General features: G+C 38.1%; 1 protein-coding gene and 1 long non-coding RNA gene across 7 annotated transcripts in view; one reads left to right on the top strand and one right to left on the bottom strand.

Annotated features, from left to right (window-relative positions):
* The window catches only part of PLEKHH2 (pleckstrin homology, MyTH4 and FERM domain containing H2), a 55,122-nt gene extending 37,724 nt beyond the window's left edge, over positions 1 to 17,398 (top strand). For 5 of the 6 annotated variants that reach the window (XM_032102843.1, XM_032102846.1, XM_032102845.1 and 2 more), the window contains 11 exons: positions 1,477 to 1,656; positions 2,541 to 2,638; positions 3,111 to 3,288; positions 4,948 to 5,103; positions 6,482 to 6,579; positions 6,959 to 7,100; positions 7,833 to 7,978; positions 9,545 to 9,674; positions 10,576 to 10,662; positions 12,341 to 12,478; positions 13,709 to 17,398. In XM_032102843.1, coding sequence (XP_031958734.1) covers positions 1,477 to 1,656; positions 2,541 to 2,638; positions 3,111 to 3,288; positions 4,948 to 5,103; positions 6,482 to 6,579; positions 6,959 to 7,100; positions 7,833 to 7,978; positions 9,545 to 9,674; positions 10,576 to 10,662; positions 12,341 to 12,478; positions 13,709 to 13,891 — 1,536 coding nt within the window. In that variant the 3' untranslated portion in view covers positions 13,892 to 17,398. The remainder of the gene's footprint in view (positions 1 to 1,476; positions 1,657 to 2,540; positions 2,639 to 3,110; positions 3,289 to 4,947; positions 5,104 to 6,481; positions 6,580 to 6,958; positions 7,101 to 7,832; positions 7,979 to 9,544; positions 9,675 to 10,575; positions 10,663 to 12,340; positions 12,479 to 13,708) is intronic. The other variant, XM_032102847.1, reaches the window with a different exon arrangement.
* On the bottom strand, positions 15,789 to 19,645 carry LOC116441205. The gene is made up of 2 exons (XR_004238954.1): positions 19,303 to 19,645; positions 15,789 to 17,023 (listed from the first exon to the last, which is right to left on the bottom strand). It is a non-coding gene; the product is annotated as an uncharacterized LOC116441205 (long non-coding RNA).
* Between the last annotated feature and the right edge of the window lie 27 nt (positions 19,646 to 19,672).

Here is a 19,672-nt window from a genome sequence, read left to right as displayed (position 1 = left end):
AATATTCCATAGCAAAATTACTAAAAGTATTTCACAAGAGTTTTTTGAGTTCACTTTTAAAGATTCTCCCAGATCTTTAAAAATACATATATATATATATATATATGTCCCAGTGTAGTAAAAATGCTTTATGACACATACTGGTTCATAACCGCTGAGCCACAGCTAGTTTCTTGAGAAATTCTGTCTGCCTCACAGCTTTCCCAGTTGAGGGCCAGATAGGTAGTTGATGCCTATGAGAGGGAGTATGCTGCAATGCCATGAACCTTCTTCCAGGCTATAAAGTCTATTTCAGAGACAAAAATAAAATTTTGCTGTTTCTTTGTCTGTACATTATGAAATAAATTACAGGTTGGAAGGCATGGAGCTTGGATAAATTAACTTTCTCTACAAAACTTGCACAAGTCTAAAGAACAAATTCCCTGAAGCATCAGCTATCTGGAGAATTTTGATGTTGTGGTTCAGATCTAGAGAGGAATTCAAGACAAGCACTGTATGTTCAGTCACGGCCACTTAGAGGCAAACTTTCCAGCTTGTTTCTCTGGAATGTTTGAAGCACTTCAAAGAAGTACATCCATCTTATTTTCTGCAATCTTGCAGCATGAAAATTTACAAGGAAATGTACTTCTTTGATAAAAACAAATTTACATCTACTTGGAAATCACTTTTCAGACCTAATTCAAATCACAGACACTTGCCTGAAGTAAATAAATAAAAGATTACTTGTATGACCTTTATTGAAACTTTGTATAAATCAGCTTAGAAGTCAGGTGGGGAATTTATTTAGAAACAGATCAAGTCATGATTCAGTTATTCCATTGCTGATAAAAATAGACTAGAAATAGATTGGGCTTCCATCTAGTTCTTGTGTTTTTGCTTATATTCCTTGAAAATTCAACTGTTGTACACAGGTAATGCAACAAGTGATACATATGCTTTCTTCTAACACAGCACAACAAATGCGTAACATCTGGATTTCCTGAGACAGTACTGGGTATAGGAAAGGTCATACTTAACCCACAGTAAAAATACCCTGGAAAGCCAAGATGTAAATCCATGTCTCTGAGTTATGGATTTTTTTTCTGTGTATATGCTGCCGTGTTGTGCTCACTACTTACAGAAGCATTTTACATTGTCTGGCACTGAGAGCTGTAGACTTTGATTTTCCAAGTCCTGTAGAGGGGTGAGCTGTGTTCAGCCTGTCCTTAAACCTGCCTATTTGTTCCAACTCCTGTTACAGTTCCATTAGGTACAGAGTGAAAAGCATGGATTGTAGGAGGTGTTTTATCTCATCTCTCTGTATAGCTTTTCATCCATTCTGGCCCCTTTTCACCCCATTTTGCAGAACCAGCAAAATGGTTTTCCTAAACTGGTAAACTTACTAATTGTTATTTCAATTAAAGTACACCTTTGATATACTGAACATCTTAAATATTTGTTGTATATAAACTCACTTGCTTATTATTTTATATCTAGACCTGCCAGTTGTTTATAAATGCTGCAGTTGACTCTCCTGCCATTGATTACCATGTATCTTTGGCCCAAAGTGCTTTGCAGATCTGCCTCACACATCCTGAACTTCAAAATGAGATCTGTTGCCAACTTATTAAACAGACCAGACGTCGACATCCACAAAACCAGGCAGGACCAATACAGGTAACCCAGTATTTATTTTAATGGTATCGATTTCAGCAGCAATGAAGGAACTGGAAAGAATGTTTAGGATGGTAAAGAGGCTCTTCTCTTCTGTAGCATCTGCTTAGTTAAGATCCAGTTAACTGCTGCTGTGTCTTCCTGAAACAGTTGACGCTATCCTCCAACAAAGTATGTGTACCTGGTGGTAGAGTATATCTCTGCCCATGCTGTTTGTAAAGGGTGGACATAAAATGGGCTGTCTTCAAATCAAGTGTCAAGTAAGAATGTATGAAACCTAGTTCTTTTTTACTGCTTCTTTCCTAAGAGAGGTGCTGCCTCAGGAAGCTTGGTGGGCTAAACCACATGGCAGATGACTCAGTAGCATGAGTGTGAAGAAAAACTGTGGTGCCATGTAATGGAATCTCAGATAAGGCTCAGGACTTCTGACAGATGTCACCTCTTGTGCGCCATGCTGCTCTGCATGTACCCTGCATGCTATATTATAAATACATACTTAAAATTCTTCCCTTTGTCCACTGCCAGCTATTCACTGGTATCCAAATATGAATTAAAATTGAACAGGCTCCTCATTTCACAGTGCTTGGCCTTGCAGCCTTATTTTTTTTTTCCTTTGTATTAACTTCTTTTTATACAAACTGAGCTGCTTTCCCACTTCCAGCCCCAAAAGAAACTTGCTGTACACAGGTAAATAGACAGAGAGCATTGGGGCCTTTCAATGAGGTGCTGTGCTTATTTACTCAGCTTTTTCTCTGTGTTTTGTTTGTTTCATTCCTATTTCAGCAGTCTCAACTTGGCACAGTAAGCTGCACTGCTGGCCAGCAGCCACAGCAAGAAGTTTTATGTTGTAGGATGTTTAAAACAGTGAATGTATTCCTTTTGTTCAGGGCTTGCAGCTCTTGGCCCTCTGCGTTGGACTCTTTCTGCCCCAGCACCCATTCCTTTGGCTTCTTAAACTTCACCTAAAGAAGAATGCAGATTCCAGGTGTGCCTGAATATTATTACCCAGCCAGTCAGCTGGTCTTTCTGAAGTATCTTCGTTTTCAATCCTTCCTGTAATATATCAGATCTTTTGACATATATTTTTTTAATTAATTCGAGTAGAATTGCTACTACAATGTAGTACATGTTACTGCTGTGCATCACTTGGGAAAGTTGTAATTTTGTTAAAAAAAATATTTTGCAGTGCATACTGTGAGTGTATGTTGCAAAACTGTGAAAACCAAAATATGGCAGTTACACAACACACCCTGAGCCATGTTCATCTTTGGCACAGTTCTGCTGGTCTCAGTAGACTAATTATCTTCCTAATTCCACGTGCAAAAAAATTTGTTGGAAATCTCAGAGAGTGAAATCTGAGTGCTCCTCCCATCTAGCCTCTCTAGAAATATTCACTCACCGTTTACTACCCTTTCAATCAGTCCCCAGGAAGTGCCTTATTTCTCTTTTTGCCACAGGACTGAATTTGGGAAATATGCAATATATTGCCAGCGCTGTGTAGAACGTACCCAGCAGAATGGAGACCGAGAAGCCAGACCTTCCAGAATGGAAATCCTTTCCACTCTTCTGAGAAATCCCTACCACCATTCATTGCCCTTCAGTATTCCAGTTCACTTCATGAATGGTATATATCAGGTAATGTCAAGCAGGCCACAAAATCTGAGTTCTCACAATCCCCTGCTGTCAGCACATACATGAAGCAGTACATCAGAGAGAGAATGGTAAAGGTAAACATGGCTCAAGTTTCATCCTGTGCCAGTGCCAGCAATGGCAGGCACAAAGTACTTGTGATCTGATTTGATCAACTAAGAGAAAGGTTTGGGGGAAAATCTTTAAGAGAAAGAAAAAAGTAAAACCTCTTAAGAGTGAAAAATGCCCAAACTCTTTCTTATTTAACCTAACCACCAGATGAATGAATTAGACTGAAGGAAAAGGAAAAGCATTAAATTCCACTTCCTTTCATCAGACATCTTGGAAGTTAAATATCTCAATGAAGGTCTGGAAGCACAGCTGTAACTCCTATTATCAGTCCCGAAGGAGAACCATATTTGTTACAGAACAAACACGACTCCGTTCTTAATTCTTTTGGGACGTCATTAGTCAAAGCCTGTAGGAAACATTCCATGGGCTTCCAAGCATGCTGCTTCACATCCTGGTTTGTGTTTCCAGCTGTGAGAGATGGCTGAAAAGACTTTTAACAATTCATAGTATTCCTAGACAGAAAGCAACTTTTTATATGAAATCAAAGCTATATCAAATAAATTTTTCATTTCAGGGCACAGAAAAACTCTGCATTTTTTCACATCTAAGTTTCTAAATTGCTTACTGCTTGCCCAGTAAAACAGAAAAAAAACCAACATCCTTTAAATCATCCTAAAGGGTTTGAAAATTGAAGTTTGGAGAAGAAAATGAGTAACTGCTCATTAGTTATTTACTGCCCAAAATTCTATGGTTCTATCCTGGGGCTAAGAAAATTGTAATTAAATACATAAATTATTTTAATGGGATCAGCAAATAAGCAATTATAGTGGTACTAAAAACTCTTGTATTAATCTCTGAGCTAGATTAATCAGATTTTTATTTCAATGCCAGCCACTGAAAAGTACCAAACAGAAGTTCAAGATCCATTTTCAAGACTTTTTTTTTTTACCAAAACATTTTCAACATGTCAAATACACAAAAAAACCCTCAATACAGATTTAAGTGAACATCAGCCACTGGGATCTGTAAAGAAGCCATTTGCCATCTCACGGTAAAATGCTTCAATGCCAGTGGCAGCAGACAGAAGTTCAGACTTGGGGAAGTAAAACTTAGAAGATTATACAAATTACTGACCTATGTAACAGTGAGAAAGCAACATTCATAAAATATTCTGGATCTGCCAGTGTAGATCTGCCATCTGATATCCCTCTGAAGCTGCACATGATGAAAAATGATTAATTGATCTCATTTGCTTCTCCACTATATTGGAAGGTGCAGGAAATTATAATCTTCACTTTTCAAGTGGTATTTGTCACAAAAAGCTCAGATACTAGACTGCAATCTGTCCTATAAATTCTGTAATAGAATTCCAAGTGTAGCAAGTGCAAGGAAACTGATTCCACTAAACTGACTTCCCATGTGGAAATCTTTTCCAGGATCTTTATGGCAATTTTTAATTTCCAATTACAGTAATAGATGGAATGGGTCTTATAGTCCCACCGTTATTCTAGAGGTATTACATTTCAAAATCTTAAGTTTAAGGGAGGAACGGGTATGAGTTGATAGCAAAATACATTTTGGCTGCTTTTTTAGGTTGTTGGGTTTGATGCTTCTACCACAGTAGAGGAATTTCTGAACACCCTGAACCAAGATACAGGGATGAGGAAACCAGCTCAGTCAGGATTTGCACTGTTTTCTGATGATCCCTCTGGCAAGGATATAGAGCACTGTCTTCAAGGAAACATCAAGGTAAACAGAAGTCTTTAATGAGCTCTGCATATTAAAAACCAAAGTATTTTCACTTGACAGAGCTCTCTTCAGACAATGTGAAGGAAAACATTTTTCAGGCTGAAAACTGTCTTTTTTTCTTAATGTGAAAGATTTTTTTTAAAAAATCACTTTTTCAATTGCTGAAATTCATTCAGTGAACTGTAGTTAAAAGCTTTCTCCAAGAGACGCATATTATTCAGAAAAATAACAGCTGGGTTGAAAAAGAAAAAGTAAGCTGTTACAGTTCTTTGAAACTAAAAAGCAATTAGAGTCAAACGTGGATTTAGAGATTTCAGTCAACATTTTTGATATAGCTCCAGAAGATGGCCATGTGAGGTCCAAGAAGTCATTGATTCTGGCATGGACATCCTAGGAAATTAAAAAAAAAAGGTTCCCTCTCTAAATACAGAACGATTTAAGGGTTCAGGGTTCAGTTTAAGAAATTCCAATTTTTGGCTCGCCTTTGTTCTGAATTCTGAATTTTAGCTCCCTCTATTGCTAGAATTAAATTCTTTGCAGTAAAGAGTGACAAAATGCAATATAATCTGTGCTTTAGTAAAATATTAGATATTTTTCAAATCTTTTAGCAACTAATGAATAATTAATTTTTTGTACTTCTACCAAGTAGCTTTTTGCACCCTTTGACCAATGTTCACAGCTGCACTTTTGAGTTACAAGGTATAGTACAACCTGGCCTTAGTGATAAACAAGCAGTGTCACCACAAGCAGAAAAATTACCATATGGAGAGCAAAATTTATAAAAGATGTACTTGTTTTCTAGGTAACTGTAGCTTTAGAAACTACTCATATTACTTCTTCCAGGAAAGCTCTTTTATGAAGGAATGGTGACATGAAGCCCAGCTGGGGTCGTAGGATCTCTGTTCCACCTCCTCCCCATCTGCCCACCTACACAGCTTGTTGTGAACCTCTTTTGGTGCATTTTATAACAAACTTCATGCCAACTTTATAGCACTTACTAGAAAGGACCTGAAAAACTTGGGCATGCAGCAGAAGGAGAAGGCAGAGATCAAAGGCATTTGATTAATTATATAACAACTTACTCTGTATTATTACACGTTCACTGGCAGCTGCTAAATCAAGTACCTGGCCTTTCCATGTTACGGCTCATTTTCAGAGGTAGTGCATGTGTTGCAGGATAAACAAAAACCAAAAATGTTAATAATTAAACACTTTGACTAAGAAATGCAAGTAAAGTTATACTTCAGTGAGTTTAAAAATTCAAGCTATGTTTCTAATAGATGGTAGGTAGAGGATATCAAAATAAGTTGACCTCTATTCAGAGGTGTTTTCACATAGGAAGACATGCCAAATCAGTTTTGTATTGCTTTCCTTCTAGATCTGTGACATTATCTCAAAATGGGAGCAAGCCTCCAAAGAACAACACCCTGGGAAATGTGAAGGCACAAGGACTGTCCGCCTTACTTACAAAAACAGGTTTGTTTAGCAAGTATAATATCTCTGCCTTGTCCCACAATTAGTTTTTTAGTTTCTGCAGCTTCTTCATCTGAGAAACACTGGCTGACTTGAAGCTTGCAACAAAAATAGTACATGGACATATAACCGGAGGATTTTTTTTTAATATAGTTACTTTTTTTTTCCATTCTTAAGAGGTGAGCAGGGCTGCAAAAAAACCCCACTGAAGTCAGAAGACTGACATTAAATATTTACTCACTGGTTCAAGTACAAGTGTTGCTCTGCTAATGTGTTTTGACACTGAAATAAACATGTCACATTCAGAGGAGATACTGCTAATCCTCAGGGCTAATGCATTTCCCTATCTTCTTTATTTAATAACTTTCTGTCTTTTCTGTAGGCTTTATTTTTCAGTTCAAGTTCATGGGGAGACAGACAGAGAGAAGCTGCTGCTAGTGTATCAGACAAATGATCAAATAGTCAATGGACTTTTCCCTGTAAACAAAGAATTAGCAATGGAATTGACAGCCCTTTTAGCTCAGGTAATCTTTATGCATGAATGACTCACACAGCAGTTTTTCAGGAGAAAATCTTAAACAAACTGATCCAGGATTGCTTGACACTCAATTGACCTCCACCTTTTACATATCAGTGTGCAGGAAACAGACTGGGCTGGAATCCTTGTGTAAGGCAGCTCTGGACTGGAGTGGAAATGCTTTACAGCATACGCTGCTGCTGGCATCAGTATGGCTAAATGTGCTTTCCATCTTACACAGCCAGGCCCTCTTGCATTAAAGATCATGAAATCATGTACCATTTCTTCTTTCACTATTCCTTCCATGATTTCTGCAAGTTAATTCTCCAAAGTAACAGCTGTTCAGTGAAAGTCTAAGACTCCTTTACTAAACATGGTCTTGATAAGATCTGCTTTATTTTTAAAAAATTAAAAGCTCAAATGAAGGGTTCTGAGAACGTTATTTGATGTTGTTATTTAACAAATGTAAACTGATTGTGTCAGCTGGAGATTTAGCAATCTAAGAGCAGGAGTAATATTATGTTTGTACAAGTTCTGTTTGATATTTAACTTTTTTCCATGGTTGACAATAAGAAAGAGAAAATCACTTGTGTGACTTTTTTATCAGTGAAAAGTACACATTAATTGACAAATTTGGTTTCATTTATACTTGATAAGACAGATTAAAAGACAGTCCATAATACCGAGCTAGAAAATTACTCTGGAGTAACAAAAACCTTCTTCATGGACTTCCCCTTAGGTAGAAATTGGAGATTTTGAACGGCCTTTCTCAACTCCAGCAGGGCAAGTCACTTCCCAATCCAAGTCCAACCAAACACTAAAGCAAGTCTTGGAGAGATTCTACCCTAAGAGATACAAGCAGGGTTGTTCAGAGGAACAGTTAAGGTGAGATGGGCTTTTTGATTCGTATTCACTAAAGATCTAGGAGTGAAACAAGTTTTAAATTGTCATTGGGAACAACATACTGTTGTGCTGTGTTTGCCTAAACCTGTGTTTGAAACTCATTTTCTCACTAATCCAAAGAACCCATTTCCTCTGCATGTTTCTAATCTAAACAAAGGACCATCATTAATGACCCATTCCAGCAAAAGCTGTAGCAGTTACGACATAGTGTTACAAAACCCAGTGATTTTGAAATTCTTATTTTTCTTATTCAGCAAATCTAAACTAGGTCTGTGCACAGACTAAAGAGTTACTGAAGTATATGGTGAGGACATGGTCTGTTTGTTATTCTAGTGTGCAATCTCTGGCAGCAAATCAAATTTGCAATGTGTAACTTAGTGGACTTACTAATAAGGTACCACTTAATTTAAAATTAATAACCTGCCAGGCATTTAAAGCAACACCTACTGACATGAAAACGAGCAGACCAGTGTAATAAATTATCCAAAGTCAATGATACAGCAGTTTTGAAGTCCAGCAAACATCACAGAAATGTCCTTCAGTACAGGGCTGAGAAAATTCAAAGCTATTATTATATACACATAGTAACACTATTACATACTCAGAAGACAATGGGGCATTCAAACTTATGCAATTAATTTCAAAGAACAAATCATAGAAGGTCTCAGATTAGATTAACTCATGGAGGAAAAGTGAAACACCTGTTGAAATGTTTAAGTAGTCCCTACACTACCAGCTGTCAGAGCTGGAGATCTGTGGCAGGGGAAGAATCACTCTATGCCTGCCCTGTTGCCTGTATTTTTTTTGCTTAGGGTGCAGTTTGACTTCATAAACAGTAAGACCAAAGCTGCAAGTGATGGATCTCCCTTTAATACACATTAGCCCTCCCTCTTCTTGGGCTACATCTAATAACCTTATGGCTGCTGGGTAAGTCATCCCTGCAGTTCAGTGTCCTAGAAAGGTATTCTGGACTGGGGTTTTTTTGAGGATTAATTTTTCCCTAGTATTGAACCAGCTCACCAAGGAGCCACAAACTCACAAAAGGAACGAGAAAAAAAGCCCCATTGTGAACACATTGAGCATCAGGAGCAGTCTTTTGGGTAGCAGTGCCCAGACACACTAAAAGGGAATAGTGCTAAGCCATGTCTTCCAAACCTCCTACCAGCCACAGGTAACGATATGTGCTAAGCTGCATGGATTTTTGGAATGACAACTGACATAGCTGTTGAGTACTGATAAAGGTAGATCGATTCTCTGTAGAGACACGTTAAAAGCTGCCCCAGACTTTCTGCCTTTATGCTGTAACTGCTACAGCAATATTTAATCATAACGTTGTGGAAATTAGAAGATACTTCATCATTTTTATGTGCATTAAAATACTCAACGTGATTTTGGATTTATTTAATACTGTATCAATGCTAGTCATTGTATTAACTGAAATTATCGTTTTAAGAAATGCATTCTCATTAAACTGTTGCTCATTAAACTTGCTGTGGGCAAACATTGGAATTCCCTTCAATAAGTAAATTCCATCCTTCATTTCAACAGACAGCTTTGCCAGCGACTGTCGACGAGATGGATGGCTCTCCGTGGGCACAGTGCCGCAGACTGCGTGCGCATTTATCTCACCGTGGCCAGGAAATGGCCTTTCTTTGGGGCTAAACTGTTTGCAGCAAAAGTAAGACATTTTAATTAGTTTGACTGGGGGGATGGGGGGTTTAAATAGAAATTTGCAAATAGTACTATTTTTTTGTTGAAAATAACTGTGTAATACATGAGCTGATTGAATCTCCTGTCGAATTATTAACTTTTTAAAGTCATACACTTGTGAAATATAATAGCCATAGTACTAAGCGTATCATAATAGTAACTTTCCAATACACTTACTGCTTGTTTTACATTATTAATCTATATTTCCATTTCCTTATATCTTAGTTTGAGATAGCCTTTTGGGTTTAGGCTCTTTTACCTGATAACTACTAGAACATTGAAAAGATAACATTAACTGGCTGTGGAAGCTGAACCTTGCAGAAGCACTAATTGTGGTTAATGGTATTTAGAGCACTCCCTTCTGTGCTAGCCTCTCTCAATTTCTCTTAACCACTGGTATCTTAATTCCTTTGATTCAAATAACAGCTCTGTTAAGCAGAACTGTCACCTCATGCCTTCAGTTTTATTAGGTAATCCCTGAGTGTGTGTGTATACATACATATATATATATATATATCTATATATCTATATATAAAATCGCTTGTCAGCCCTCTGTTCTTTGTGTATTTAGATATATGAGCTAGTAGACAAACTTCAAGACACCTGACTATTTTATTAACGAGACTATATATTTTATTAGACTAAGCATCAGGGTAGGTTTCAAGTGTATTAGGTTTAGTTCATCGTTCTGCCACTGGCCACCTATATGGCTTTGGGCAGGTATTTCAATTCCTTTACTGAAATTTACACTGAGAGAGAACTGAAGTGAGAACTGTGGATGGAGAGAGGTCTATAATAGCTGAGAATTAATAATTATTCACATATTTTCTCATTTTGAAGTAGTAACTAAAAAACATTTCTCTTCGTAGCCTCTAGAAACAGCCTCAGTTGAGAGGTCCTTCATATGGTTTGCTGTCCATGAAGATGGCATAAGCATCTTGGATTACAGCTCCATGGTAAGTGAAATTGCTGTTTTAAGTTTGGTCAAGATATATTTTAGTACTAATTATATGGGGAGATTCACCACCATACTACCTAAAAGAGGGCATTAGCCTTCCATGCTAAGTTATCTAGTCCTTCTCTTAAAGCAAAAATTCATTCCTTTTAAAATGCTTTAATGTTATCATCGTTACAGTAGCACTAATAATAGAAGCAAGTAATGACTTCTTTGCACTGAATTTATTTTTGTTTATCAGATACAGTTTTTATATCATTTAATGAAATGTTAATGTTTTAATCATTCAGATGTCAGGAAATCCATAGTTATTGTAATGTTATTACAATAACATTAATTTTCTTTTCCTGGAGACTTAATTTTCCAGTATTATTCATAATACATACACTCTGTAAAGAGCAGTTACTTTAAAAGATTGTTATTTTCATTGTATTATTTTTGTTTAATAGTAGGTAATATAACCCAGTGTTATTTAATTATGTCATTTTAGGCTCAGATTTTTCTTGATTTGCAATACAAGTTTTCACAGAAAACGACTCGTAATCAGTGTAAAAAGCAGTGCCTGAGAAGATCCCTGCTTTCATTTATATCCTGCAAAGAAAAAAGAATGGCATGCTGCTATTAGCAAGTGCTAATATTGAATATCAGAAAATTAAAATCTCAGCTTTATAATTGTGCTGATATGGGCCTTTTCATTACATTTCTTTGCAGTTAAAGAAATAATAAAACAAAGCATGAGGAGAGCAAACAGCAGCTCTCAGGGAACAAGCAAAATGTGCTTGCATCAGACTGCAGAGAGCTCTCCTGGAGCTATGGCATTTCTGTAGGGCATTGCTAGGTTAAGTACTGGCAGGCCTTACTTTACATTCAAGGAATGCTCAGTTTCCAGGGAACATTGGGATTTTCTGTAGGAAGGATCCACAGGTATCAGAAATGATGTTGCAAGGGGTAGAAATTATACTATTTCAAAACTGGGGCAAAAAGAGGTTTACTAAGGAAGGGCACTAAGTTATTGTACAAATGTTGTCTGATGATGAATTTTAAATGCAAACATCTGCAGCAAATTAATAGGAGGTGTAACAATAATTAAATGCTGATCTTAACTTGAAGGCCACTATTGTGGTGTTAAACACTGAACAGTAAGAACTGAGGGATGGAAAGCTGAGGAGCCTTGAAGAGCATTTATGTTTCATCAGAGATGTGAAAAAAAGAGAACAGAATTTAATTTGCCTGTTTGCAAAACACAACACTGCACAAAAAGAATACCTGGAGTTAAATTCCTTCAGATGTCTCATACCCTGACATTTAATTTATTTAGACGCTGCTTCAATTTCAAATGGAATTAGTAAGATTAACTTCTCTCAAAGTTAGTCAAGATTTGGGTAAATGGAATTACACGCTTGAGTTGAAATCTTACATCTTTCATCTAATTAGTTTGGAATAGAAACAGAGATCACACTTAGAAGAGTTATCATCTACAGTGAAAGTTCCTCATCATGAAGGTCTAAATGAAGCTATCCCAAAATTCACGGTTAATTTCAAGTTTCATAAGACACTACCTCCATTGAAAAATACACGTGTAATTATATTTTTAAAAGAAGAATTTGTCATAATCTGGTTTTCTTGCATTGTCCTGCTTAATAGCTTTGTGTTTTGTTCTGGGATTTTCCTTTTTTCAGCGATTAACAGTTACATACACATATAAGAGCCTGATGACTTTCGGAGGCTATCAAGATGATTTTATGCTGGTTGTTAATAATGCTCAGACAAAGGACAAATCAACTGAAAAACACCTTTTTGCCATGACAAAACCAAAGGTTGGTATATTTCCTGAAACAGTTTCCCACCATCTGCTTTTGTGCTATCTCTAGTGGGTAATCCCCAACAGATGTGAAAGATGAAACACCTTCTTTAATCCCAGCCTGCCAGATTACTGACTTTTGCCAGATGATTTTAGAGAGCAAATAATTACTAATGTTAGAGCTAACTGTGACAGTACTGATGTGTTTCTGTTCTTTTCATGTCCCTGTCTATATAACATTCCAAATTTTTCTTAGAAGGACAAAGAAGGCTGTTAGGGACAGAAATCACATGCAGTACCTAAAACTTAGTCTGTTTGCCTAATCAGCACCAGAGATAATTTTTTTTAAGTACATTTGGGATCTACAGGGAAATTGTAGAACACAAGAACTGAAAGATCAGTCACTTCTTAAAAATCTTACGATATTTTTCCCTTTGGTTTAAAAAAAATTCTTTTTAAATCTAGGTTTTCTCCTTCACTGGTAAGACTGATTATTTCTTTTAAGAAACAGAGGTTTTGCTGTTTGTCAGAACAATTTAAGAAACAATACAAAATTGCACATATGAGTCAAAACATGATTCTTCATACACACAAGCACAGTAAAATACATGTGTTGAAGTTTCCATTAGATTGTTCCCTTACAGAATCACAGAAGGGTTTGGGTTGGCAAGGACCTTAAAGATCACCTAGCTTTGACCCCCCTGCCCTGGACAGGGACACCTTCCACTAGATGAGGTTGCTCAAAACTTCATCCAAGCTGGCCTTGAACACTTCCAATGATGGGGCATTCACAGCTTCTCTGGGGAACCTGTTCAATGTCTCAGCAAGGCTTGTATGGGTCGCAAAGAGAAAATATGATAAAAACCTCACAGAAGTCTTTATTCCCTTCATCTACCCTACACCTTGAGTTCTCTGAGCACTAGATACTTTCTGGCAGAACTTCTCAGAGCATCATATTCTGGACTTCAAAATCTCTCAAAGTTAAAGAAGTCATCTCTGAATCATTTAAGACTGTGGAAGACATAGTATCTTTGATATATACTGATGGGAATAACATTACATTATTTGCAAGGAGCAATAAAAAGAGCTTTATTAGTTATCTCCTCTCCCCCCATCATTAATTTGTTAAAGTACAAGTACTTATCCAGTTGATGGTGATTGTCACTTGCTAAAAAGTTAGCTATTTTTTCAGCAGTCAAAACACATCACTGTATTTTTCAAAGAGTTTTGTATGTTCCTGTTATAGATTCTTGAGATCACTCTACTGATTGCCAGCTACATTAACAACTTTCATCAGCTGAAAGGAGCTGCTCATCATCTCTCTGCTCCAGCATTACTGGCACCTCAAAGTGGACAGAAACTCAAGGAAATGGGGAGCCAGCCACTTCTTGCAACCACCAGACCAACTAAATGTCCCACTTTGTTATGAAAGGATTATGTCTCATGATAACGCGTCCTTGCTAGAGGTTTTCTACACGGATTGAAAATCTTCTGCCGTACAAGATGTAGAGCATCAGCAGCTCCATAAACAAAAGAAAGGTGGACAGGTTTACATTTGCTTCAGTGGCATATAACAGGAGTAGCTCTTTAATTAAAGCTCTGGCCTGAACTGGAAAGATGATGAGTCAGTTCAAGGGTTATGGTTTACTGGGGGTTGCTTGTGCCTACAGCTCAGAAAAAATACATCTGTTTATAAAGATGAAGAAAGGTGTCATTGGAAACAACTGTACAGATTTTTATAGTTTTCTAGATATATACTCAGGGACCAAACTGTCTTCAACTCATCATCTCTATTTTTCAAAATTAGACCAGTTGTATAACTTTCATTTTGAAAAGGAATTTTTGTTTAGAAAAGCAGTCAAACACAAAATACTTTTCACTTCCAGCACCATCCCTATTTGCAATACAAGTGTCATGGAACTAAAAGGAACAAATTGTGTATAATTGTTTCTCCTTTGAAAAAAACCAAGCACATAAGGACATCATGTAACTACTACAAATTTAAAGAGTATTCTCACTATACACTCTAGCCTTTGTTATACAGCTGCTTTACTTGGCAAATCTTCAGCCTTGGTCTGGTAAATTTCTAAATAAACCCTCTCTGCTCCAGCCTTTTGAAAAAATACAAATTGGATAGGCACTGTATTTAGTATAGTTTCGTTAAACAACACTCTGTAACTAATTTCTCCTGTAGTCCAGAATAATAATATAATACAGATGGCAAGAATGACTCACAATTCAAAACACAAGAATAACACAGAAAACCATTGATTGAAATGTTGTGAGTAAACTTGGAGACCTAAAATCCGTGTGCAATATGTATAATGTATATACATTGAGTCAGAATAGTATTTACTTCTTGTTTTTCATTTGTATCTATACATTTCTTATTATAATACTAATATAATGTTCTTACACACTGAAGACATGATACTGCATCTGCACTACTGGACCTAGGAGCACTTTCCAGTTGCCTTTTTCAGCTGCAAGCCTCAGTGCTACATAGGTCAAATATATAGAAATTACATCCTTTGTTTTTCTTCCAGTCCCCTCTTTTTGCAAATAAATCACTTTTGCAGGCTCTGAAATGGATCAGCACCATATTCCAATAGATAATTTAGGTCCAGCCATAAAGAAGGTACTCAAACATAAATCACTGATTTATGGACATTTCAGTTTCCACTTCAGCTCATGCTAATGATCATGGATCATTAATCCCTTACAGCCAGCCCTCATTGGTTTTTGTTTTCATTATTACTTAAAACTGAAGTAATTCCTCAATGGAAAATCTCTGGTTTATGTTCTTTAAATATTTCAAATGCTTGTATTGAGAGAAAAGGAATTTCCAGCTGTTTGCCCCCTATTAAAAGTAGGGAGTATCCTCCTAAAGAATTAAAATAGATTGGAAGGGAGATAGAGGCCATGAAGAGAACATGGTCTTAAAAAGTGGAAAGGCAAACAGGCAAGCTGACTTGATAAACAGATTCCTTTAGAAAGCTCTCAAAGTCTTGCCACAGCTACTGAAGTTCACAGGACTCAAGCACCACTTGGTGAATGGTAGCACGGGCCAACACTTTCTCTTGAAAATTACAACCAAACAATACACATACTATATCCAGATGCTTTCACTTTTGCAAGGTGGAAAGAGCTTCCTGGTAACTTCCACCCTTTGGTGGTGGTTGGGGCACCAGACCCTTCTCTTTCCATGAGGCAGGGCCAGCAGCAGGAGGTTTTACCTCCTCCTAGGCAGCCAGTCTCCTGTCATCATCCAGGGAAGCATCTTGGGAGCTACAAGAGACCAACGGCATTACTTCTTGAGTTGCACCCCTTGGCAAGTGATACAGATACCATGGTGAAATTCATTTAGGAATTAACACCCCTTTGCAATCAGCAGAATACTTAACTCTCAGATGAGGGGGGAAGGGTGTTTACAAATTCAAACATGTTACTGCATCAGTTAGGTCATAGTCTAAAGCTTCTCAAATATGATTAAAAACTTCCATTTACAAACACAAAAGTCTTCTTGTAATCATGAAATTATGATAACCCGGAATGATCCAGCTAGTAGTCTTTCCTAATTGTCCAGTTTCAAATGAATGTGGCAGATCAGCTTCTCTTATTAGGAGGCAAAAAAAGTGGAGTATTTTGCTAATGAGCTTGTTCATGTAGTTTTTTAAATCTTTGTTGAATTTTGAGACATGATAAACAATACAATCAACTGATGTGCAGATTTGGAGATTTGGAGATTTGGAAACAACTTTCATTAGCAACATTACAAACAGTTGTTCTATAAAGCACTGTGCAATCTATCAAGCAGAGTATGACCTTCCTGCTTGCCTTTGGGTAGGAAACTCCAGACACTGCTTTGCTTTTCAGTGTTGAGCTCTTGTGGCTGCAGTATGTCCCTACATCATTGTAATCAGAAGCAATCCATGCATTAGTTCCCTTTTTTTGGCATGACTTTCCAAACTTACTACTGCTAGCTGGTCATTGTAGGTCACCATTAATCCCATACAGTCACAGGACCAGAAATGCTGTGTTAATTTTTATGAAATAAATGCACTCTGAGTTACTGTGACAACACTGTGTTAAACAATGCTTTCCGGTTTGATTAGCAAGAGTGAGGTTTCTGTAGTGACAGTAACCTCAGCAGACACTTCCCTTCAAGGTAGCAGGGTCACAAGTGGAGTCTCTTTCACATGCAAGCACTCTTCCAAGCACAGCTCTGCATATCTCAGGGCCTTGCTCCATGGTAATCAAGCTCCAGAGCTACTTAAAGAATACCACACAATGCAAGGCAGCAAAGGTGAAAATTTCACAGTCCAAGCAGGTAATCTGTTCTGCCTTCCCCACCCAGCCCAAGCCTCATGAGTGATCCACATTTCAGTCTCAAGTCATCCACCAAAGAAATTCACACTGTGCTACCTAATCCATGACTAAAGCCCAGGTAGGAACCTGACCTTTCTCACCTCAGCAGTGATAATACTGTGGGAGCTGTCAAATGAGCAGCAACTTGTGGGACTGTTGCTGGAAAACTTCCCATGCTCAAAGCTTGCAGAACCTAGGTTGTAAAAATATTGGTAGGATGGGATTAATATGTTAGCCCATGCAAGGAGACTTCACCTTCTACCATGAACTTCAGAATACCTTTCATGCTTGCTTTGAGCTAGTGGTCAGAATCAACAATCCATGTAAATGATCAATGAATCTGAACTTGACAATGACTGAAAAATCACTGGTAAATGCCTGTATAAACAATGACACTGATTTGAAAAGAGTACTTGGAGTGCAATGTAAATTAATATATTACTTGAACTTCACTTTGCCTTGTCAATTTTTGAGCAGCAGTATTAGTAAGAACAGCTGATTTCTAGAACAAGCAAGACCGATTTGTAGCACAACTGGCAAATGATAAAGCTTTAAGGTTTTAATACAATCCTTAAAATTCATGGTTTTTATTATTTTATAATTAAGTTTTGTTTAAATTTAAAATAAAAGCATGTATTTCCCTATGAAAGGAGGCTGGTAGGTATTTGGTGTTGGAGTTCCTTGTCAGACTACCACAGTTTTCATAGGTTTTAATTGTTCCTGAAGGAAGAAAATCATTCTTGCCTAAAGGAATGCACCACTTAAAGCTTTAGGTAGAACTTTAATAGTCCATACAGCTTGGTGCAACCCATTAGTTTAATTTTAACTAAGGTGATTAGTAACTTAGCAATAATGAATTAGGGGGAAAAGAAGTTTTGCGTATGTGTTGTTTTTGGGGGTTTTTTTACAGTTTATTAGGGCAAAAGAAACTGAGAAAGTTGAAATATAAAAACTCCAATTTAAATTCCAGATTAGGCTTCAGTACATTTACTAACTGTACACCATTTTGCTGTGCTTCCCAGCTCAGATCTGTACTGAAGCATCTTCCAGATTTGCCACCTCTGACAGCGAGTAAGTCACTGCAAAAATACTTTCCTTTTTATACTCCTGCTGTTGCAGTAATACCTGCATAGGTCATAGTGCCAGGAGCTTTTCCTACCATAGTTTTGCTCTCTTTGGCAGAACAAGAGCAGCTTTGTCCAGGGGTTTTACTACCTCTAGCTGCTGGTTACAGATCAGCACTGGCTCCATATATATACCAAAATCAGAAGTGTTCTGTTGAACTGAAACTGATGAAAGAAATGCAGTTAGGCAGACATCACCATGACCTGCACTGTATAACACTAAATAATTAAGTTTCTTTCTGGATTTTAATTAGCAAGACCATGGTTTCCATGGGAGGTTAGCAAATTCTTTAGCATATGCATGTAAAAACCTGGGAGTAATTAAAACCAGACAAAAATAGCCATATAAAGGCTTCTGAAACAGAAACTGAGTGATTATGCAAGCTAAATTTAGAAAAAAAGATCTTATTTAAAGAACGAACATTACTGAAGGTCAGTGGAAGGATACATCAGCCTTCTTTGGGTAAGGAAAAAGGAACAGTTAAAATTAAATCTGAGTTAATCATTATGAATGAGGCTGCTTTCCTGGCTTTGATCAAACAGGTAACTGAATGATTTCAGTTAGGTTTTTCTGTCTCCACTCTCTCAAGATGCAAAGCAGCTCCCCAGCTACAGAAGATAGCTGTAATTGCTGTCCTGGATTCTGGGTCACTTCCCTGATGTAGGACACTTTAGACTTGTTAGGTTCACCTACATCCTATACCCCTTTCATACTCAGGGTCATCCTGCTGTTTTACTGCACCCTTTAAATCCTACATTCTAATCCAAGCCCAGTATTTTTGGACTTGATTTTTGATAATCTTGAAATAATCGAGCCTCCGTGTGTTAGTGTCTTATTTGTATGCCCCTGTAACTCCAAAGTCACAGAATCCCAGAATGGGTCAGGTTGGAAGGCACCACAGTGGGTATTCTGGTCCACCCTCCCTGCTCAAGCAGGGTCGTCCTAGAGCACATGGCACAGGATTGTGTCCAGATGGTTCCTGAATACCTCCAGAGAGGGAGACTCCACAACCTCTCCGGGCAACCTGTTCTAGTGCTTGGTCACCTGCACAGTGAAGAAGTTCTTCCTCACGTTCAGGTGAAACTTCTGTGCATCAGTTTCTGCCCATTGTCTCTTGTCCTTTTGCTCAGCACCACTGAGCAGAGCCCGGATCCATCCTCTGACACCTCTCTTCAGATACTGACAGACATGAGGGCCCTTCTCAGCTCTCTCTTCTAGAGGCTGAACAGGCCCAGCTCCCTCAGCCTTTCCTCCTAAGAGAGATGCTCCAGTCTTTCAATCACCCTCGTTGCCCTCTGCTGGACTAAAATAATTACACAATAATTTTTGTAAAATAACTACACTTACTCTGTGTTACACAGCAGTTCCCAGGGAGTGCGAACTACTCAGGCCTCGTTTCACTCCCTCCGCTGGTAACAAAGCTCACTGAGGGACCACGAGCCAGTGCTTAAGGCCGAGGTCAAGTAAGACTCCCGGTGGTGTTGTTTACTTATCCCTGGCTTCCTCCACAGCTGGAGTATTTTGTTCCTTCACAAGAGGAGCTACAGTCGAGGTCCCCCGAGGGCCCTCACACTTGCACCGGGACCGAGGCGGGGGATCCCTGAAAACAGAGGCAGCCGCGGAGCCTACGAGCAGGAGACGGGGCGGGGCCCTCCGTGCAACCTCCACACGAGCCCTTCCTCTGCGGGCGGCGGCGGGGCGGGCTGGGCCGAGCGCG

The sequence above is a fragment of the Corvus moneduloides genome, chromosome 3 (assembly GCF_009650955.1).
Source record: "Corvus moneduloides isolate bCorMon1 chromosome 3, bCorMon1.pri, whole genome shotgun sequence".
NCBI lineage: Eukaryota > Metazoa > Chordata > Aves > Passeriformes > Corvidae > Corvus > Corvus moneduloides.
This window is presented reverse-complemented; position numbering and strand designations above follow the sequence as displayed.